We start from the raw sequence: 6309 nt of genomic DNA, 5'->3' as shown, positions 1-6309 counted from the left end.
TGCCATGGACTATGCCTTGGTCGTCGCCTTTGTCGTATGCTTGGAGGAGCTAGGGCACGGGTGCGCGTTCGCAAGCTTCGACCTATCTGCGATTTTTTTTCTTCGCCGCACATTTTCCTGCTGGCGAGCCATTCTGCACTGTTTGCTTCTGCTGCTTCGAACTTCGTTGCGCTCTTGTACGCGGTGTCCGCAATCTGATGCATGCTGCGGTTTCTTGTTCGAGGATGCGGGATGTGTGTGCTTCCCGTGCTATGGACGACGAAACCTTGGCTTTGATACCACCGCGATGGGAAACGCTCGCGGAAGAGACAGAACAAGCGTGCTGGGTACAATCTCCCCCCATAAGAGTGGTGCTCTCCTTCCACCTCCTATGTATTTATGTATATTCCTCCAAAAAGCTTCCGAGCAAAAATCATACAAAAGCCTCTGTGCTTTTCTCCTTGCACCCTTTTACAAAAAGCCCATCCACCTATTAGAATAGCTGGCTTTTTCTAAAAATAAAGCTTTTTCTAACTTTAGTTTATTCACTTAGCCAAGCCACTAATATTCCAAAATTCAAATATGTACATAAGATTTTGTAATATCAAAAATTAGGCATAAGCCTTATTCATCCCCGCATCACTAGAGTTGCGCCTATGCGCCCAAAATATGGCAGATCATGCTTGCCAGATGCCATCGCCCAATCAATTACTCTTCCCTTGGATTCACACAATCAATAGTGATGAAATATTTCAAGCATAAGATAACCTTGGAATTAATCACCACAATCAATCAACCTTTCAGTATTATAGTGACGCGAAATTAATAAATCACAGATGAATGGTGCACACATGCGACACATACCATCTCATGGTGCACCTGATGCTACACATGAATAAAATCGTACGGATGGTGCACACATGCTACACATACCGTCATCGCGTAAGTGGTGCACACAATGCTACACACTCATACAGCTGCAGCCGTATATCCAGCCATGTAGGAGCACACATGCATCACTACGGAGCAGCGAGCACACAGGCATCAGTTGCGCGACAAAAATGCTGGATCTCACAAAATTTAATATTGAAGGATTAAATTAATGGGATAATTCCAATTCTCGTAACATGCAGCAACTTAGATTGCCGACATCAGACAAAAGATTGTGGAATTGGAGGGCAGAGGTTAGATGGGTAGAGGATACAAGCAAGATACCACTTTCTAAAAGATGCATGCTCGAATGTAAAGGAGGTGAGAAGTTTCCTTGAAATCCATCCCAAAGTTGAGGATGGAGGTTGAATGGAAGGGGGGGTTTCTGGGCCTCTCATTTCAGCAACTACATCCATTCCATAGTTTGATGTCAGCCAAGGATGATTTTTTCATGTTAGTTTTGTTTGAAAGCAAAACTTTGTATTGGTGTCAAGAGTTTGTATTCCCTAATGATTTTTTTTTTGAAGGAGGGCAGAGGCTAGATGGGTACCACTTTCCAAAAGATGCATGCTCGAATGTAAAGGAGGTGACAAGTTTACTTGAAATCCACCCCAAAGTTGAGTATGGAGGTTGAATGGAAGGGGGGTTTCCCGGCCTCTCATTTTACTAACTACATCCATTCCATAGTTTGATGTCAGCACTCTGATTTACCTTGATCCAAGAAGGCATGTGGCCATGTCTCTAAGCCTCCGAATGTTTGTTAGGAATGCCCCGCTAGGGGCAAGCTATAGCAACGAGAAAGTTGCTGTTTTAGGTACACCTCTAAAGAGGGTTTCCTAAAGTGAATTTAACATTAGAAAAGAAGAGTCCCCCCTTGTCTCCCACTCCTCTCTCCCTCCACTTAGTCCCTCCCTCCTCCCTTGTCTCCCTATCCCCTCCCTTCTCGCCCCGCCTCCCTCTTTCGAGAGATGTGAGCAGGAAAACCTAAATTTTTTCTAATTTTGCCGGAGGGCATTGCGCCGGTGCCTCTTGTTTCACCTCCAGATGGCCATGCAAGTGTTTCGGCACTCTGAGCCGGCCTGGTGAGCGGCAAGGAGCAAGGGGGGCGAGGGGGGTGACGAGATGAGATGGAGGGCATGTTGATGGTGATCAGTGATGATGATGACTGGAGCCGGTGAAAGGGATTGAAGGGATAAAAATGGAGGCAAACAATGAAGAGCCCAAGCGGTGACAAAAAAGAAGAGATAGGACGAAGTGATGACAAAGCACATCCAATTTTCGTCCAAATAACTCAACCAACCCTATCTCACTAGGGGTTGTTTAAAAAATGCCACATCTCTTTTTGCAAAGTCTGAGACCTTGAAGAAGATGGTGATGCAGAGAAATTGAGATGGCGTGGCGGTGTCGTGTGGCTGCAACTTGTGGTCGTTTTGTGTGAGGGCACAGGAGACTATGACGAGCGCTATGGAGAGGTTTTAGAGTTGGAGGCAATGGCACAGTCGTAGGAGCAACTCGTCGATGAAGCTGGAGCAAGAGATGGAGCCGTCGGCGCGTTAGAGGCATAGAAGGCCATGAAGAGCTATGAGCTCCGTGTGGACTGCCTTAATGCAGCTGGCCTTATATTGGAGCATGCAGGCTATTGCTGGTTAGGTAAGCGTTGGATGGCACTCTTTGGAGCTTGTTTGATGGCAGAGATGTAGGAGCCGCCGGGATGCAAAAGGCTTACTAGTCCTCAAAGGTGGAGGCGACTTGTAGGAGGTCGCTGTAGCGTTCGTTGTTGTGCTTTGGATTGCTCGTTGGAGCTTGCGTATTGGTTGGCTTCGTTGCTGTAGGTGCTACTGTGCTTAGAGTCAGCCGCTCTAAGGTCACCTAGCCGCTAAGCCTAGCCGCTCCAAGGCTTTAGAGGAGGTGTTGGTCCGCTTGTGGGTTGGAGGCTCAGAAGGAGGTCGTCCCTTCGCTTGTGAGGCTTGAAGAGACTTGGAGTATGTCGAGGATGACTCGTTGTAGAGGCTGGTCGCTTGAGGACTTTGCTTGCTGAGGGGTAGATAGTTGTTGCAGCTGTTGTTGCCCATCTCTCCTCTCAGAATATGAGGAGAGAAGATCTCTGTCTCACAAGGGATCTCTCTCGTTCACTCAAAATGAACCTTAGAATAAACATTACAAAGAACTTCTCTCTTCGTAACAAGATCTCTATCTATCTCTCTCTTCGGAAGAGAAGAAGAACTCACCCTTTTTCACAAAGGAATCACTCATGAAACTCTCGAGAAATATGAACGAAAATTTCTAATGCATGACAAAAATTTCTCCAGGTAGAAGAGAACTCTCAATCAAAAATCTACATCTAATCATGTTAAAGCGCATGGACCGAGCTCTCCTATGGACCCTAATCTACTCTAATGACAACATTAATCTAAGGTGGATGAATCCTAAGAATGATCATGATCTAAAACTCAAGTCAATTAGGTTCAAAGATAGATTAGCTTGGATTCTTGAGATAGATTGATATTATTTCAAAGGACAGGTTGGTGGTACGAGTGGAGCACTTGAAAGGGATTGAAGGGATGAAAATGGAGGCAAACAATGAAGAGGGCCAAGCGGTGACAAAGAAGAAGAAGAAGAAGAGGAGATAGGACACAAAGCACATCCAATGTCCGTCCATACGGCAGAGATGATCTATAAGGAACAGTTTGAGAGTTGATCTTCTTCTTCTTCTTCTTCTCCTTCTAGTTGAGTTTGGTGCTTGTTGGAGCTTCCATGGAGCAGCTTCTGAGCATGGGCTTCCCTCAGGAACTCGCCTCTCAAGCTCTTGCTGCCACCGGCGGCAAATCCACCCTCAAAGCCACTGAATGGCTTCTCAGCCATCGCCACTCCCCTTCTGATGCTCACTCCTCCGCCAAATCCCACCACCAATCGCCTCAGCCTCGCGTCGATCGCTTCTTCCCCTCCCGTCCCCTTCGCTTCCCTTCCTCCCTCCCTCCTCCTCCTCCCACCCCCAGCGATGCCTCCGACTCCAAATTCCTCATCAAAGATTCCAAAGATCTCGTCCCCCTTCCCCTGCGGGACGGTTCGTCTTCCCTCGTGATCCCTCCTTCCGATTGCAAAGCTGGGAGCGATTTCGGGCTGGCGGGCAATGCGCAGGAGGAGGGCAAGGCTTGTGGATTGGCAAAAGCGGACGGCGAGAAGCGCAGCCTGCTCGGTGGCTCTTCCGTGGCTGTCACTGAACAGTGCGGCGACGCTGGAGATCCGGTGCTTGGACGGCGTCTCAATCCGTTTCTCCCTTCTGCAGGTGCATCCATGGAACCCTCGTTCAAGCGACAGAGAGTGGAGGAGGAGACGGATCATCCACCTCCAACAAAAGCGCCCGTCGCAGGTGCTTTGGCGCGATCGCCTGCACCTCGGAAGGGCAGCAAGGTGCCTTTGGCGGAGAGAATGCGCCCTTTTACGATCGATGAGATCGTGGGGCAAGACCATCTGCTAGGTCCGGGTTGCATTTTGCGCTCGGTTCTTCAAAGCGACACTGTACCTTCAGTGATTTTCTGGGGGCCTCCGGGTACAGGGAAGACATCTCTTGCTAGAGCTATCGCGCGCTCTGTTTCTTACCGGTTTGTGACTGCTTCGGCAGTGACCAGCGGGGTTAAGGAGGTTCGTGAGATTTTAGAGGAGGCGAAGCGCCAGAGGAAAATGGGGCAGCGGACTCTCTTTTTCGTGGATGAGGTGCACAGATTCAATAAGGCTCAGCAGGACGCTTTTCTTCCTTCGGTTGAAGCAGGGCACGTCGTCTTTATTGGAGCCACTACAGAGAATCCTTCGTTTGAGGTGAACGGTGCGTTACTTTCGAGATGCAGAGTTCTTACTCTAAACAAACTGCAGCCAGAGAGTATAAAAAAGCTGTTGGAGCGGGCTCTTTCCAACACGGAGCGGGGAGTGCTGGCCTCTTTTGTCGATGATCCTATTGTCAAGCGAATAAAGGCCGAGGACGAGGCTCTTCAGTTTCTTGCGGGCGCAGCTGATGGGGATGCCAGAGTGGCCTTGAATGCTTTGGAAGTGGCTGTTGCAGCTGCAGCTTCAAGAGCGAAACTGCGGAGTAAACAGTCTCAGGATGCTTCTCCACACGTAACGGCAGAGCGGAACGAGGCCTGGAAGGGAAATCCTGTCTCTGTAAAAGAGCGATCCAAGTCAGTTGTTACTACTGTGAAACGTGAGCTGCCGTTAAAACTATCAGCACTGAAGGAGAGCCTCGATCCATCTCAAGAGGAATACAAACGGCCTTTCAAAAGGTTTGTGGGTGGTAGGCAGGTGACTTCGTACAACTTGAGTAAAGAAAACGAAGCTGTGGGAGATGACTTAGCTGCTAAAGCAGGAGAAGGAACCAGTCCATTAGACCCTGGGATGAAGAGTTCTAATGTGGCTGTAGATCCAAGAGATGTAGATGAAAGTGCTGAGCACACTGGTCTGGTTGAGGAGGATGGGGAAATACTGGTAAGTTATGTGGACGTTGCAGAGGCACTGCAACGATCCCATCTGCTCTATGATAAGACAGGAGAGGAGCATTACAACGTGATTAGTGCTCTTCACAAGTCCATGCGAGGTGGTAATCCTGATGCTGCCTTATACTGGCTCGCCAGAATGCTCGAAGGAGGAGAGGGACCCCTGTATGTAGCACGCAGACTTATCAGGTTTGCCAGTGAGGATGTGGGATTGGCAGACCCTCACGCTCTCACGCAGGCAGTGGCTTGCTATCAAGCTTGCCACTTCTTGGGAATGCCTGAGTGCAATGTTCATTTAGCCCAGTGTGTAGCTTATCTATCCCTAGCCCCAAAATCGGTGGCAGTATACCAGGCCATCGAAGCTGCCCAGCAAATCGTGAAAGAGACAGGACAAAATGAACCTGTTCCTTTACATTTGAGGAATGCACCTACTGGTTTAATGAAACAGTTGGGTTATGGTAAAGGCTACATTTACCCACCCAATTATGAGGGGCCAGTTGAGCAAGAGTACCTCCCCCCGTCACTACGAGGCCACAAGTTTTTGAAGTGGCCTTAGTGTATGAAAATGGCAGGCAATAGCGCCATTTTATGTATGATTATAAATTGTAATATCTAAGTTTTGGAAGTCACCTTAATTGATATGAATCATAAGCTGCGAGCCACTTTTTGTCATCTTGTCTGTCTTGTGTTTGTCTTAAGATTGAAATTGTATGATGGAGACATGCAAGGCTTCTATAATCTTTGAAAATCTCTTAATTTTCATGAAAAAAATGTGTACCCATGTAAAGGGACTGGAACTGTCCTGAAACTGAGACTTACAAATCGCCCTAGGTAAGAGAGCAACAATGGAGCATACTTATGTCATTCAACAGTTATACAATCACGACGTTTGATGATCATACGTAGTCACAGC

General features: G+C 48.0%; 1 protein-coding gene across 1 annotated transcript; it reads left to right on the top strand.

Moving 5' to 3' along the window:
• Positions 1–3502: 3502 nt before the first annotated feature.
• Positions 3503–6047, top strand: LOC147881637 (AAA-type ATPase family protein). The gene has a single exon (XM_087401840.1). The coding sequence runs from the start codon at positions 3664–3666 to the stop codon at positions 5950–5952; it is 2289 nt and encodes a 762-aa protein (XP_087257966.1). The 5' UTR covers positions 3503–3663; the 3' UTR covers positions 5953–6047.
• The last annotated feature ends 262 nt before the right edge of the window (positions 6048–6309 follow it).

This window comes from Dipteris shenzhenensis, chromosome 30 (assembly GCF_047967505.1).
Source record: "Dipteris shenzhenensis isolate YYH24624 ecotype China chromosome 30, Dip_SZ_1.0, whole genome shotgun sequence".
Lineage (NCBI taxonomy): Eukaryota > Viridiplantae > Streptophyta > Polypodiopsida > Gleicheniales > Dipteridaceae > Dipteris > Dipteris shenzhenensis.
This window is presented reverse-complemented; position numbering and strand designations above follow the sequence as displayed.

What these genes read in the sequence shown, in the direction of transcription:
- LOC147881637 (XM_087401840.1), top strand. Translation starts at nt 3,664, where the DNA reads ATGGAGCAGCTTCTGAGCATGGGCTTCCCTCAGGAACTCGCCTCTCAA.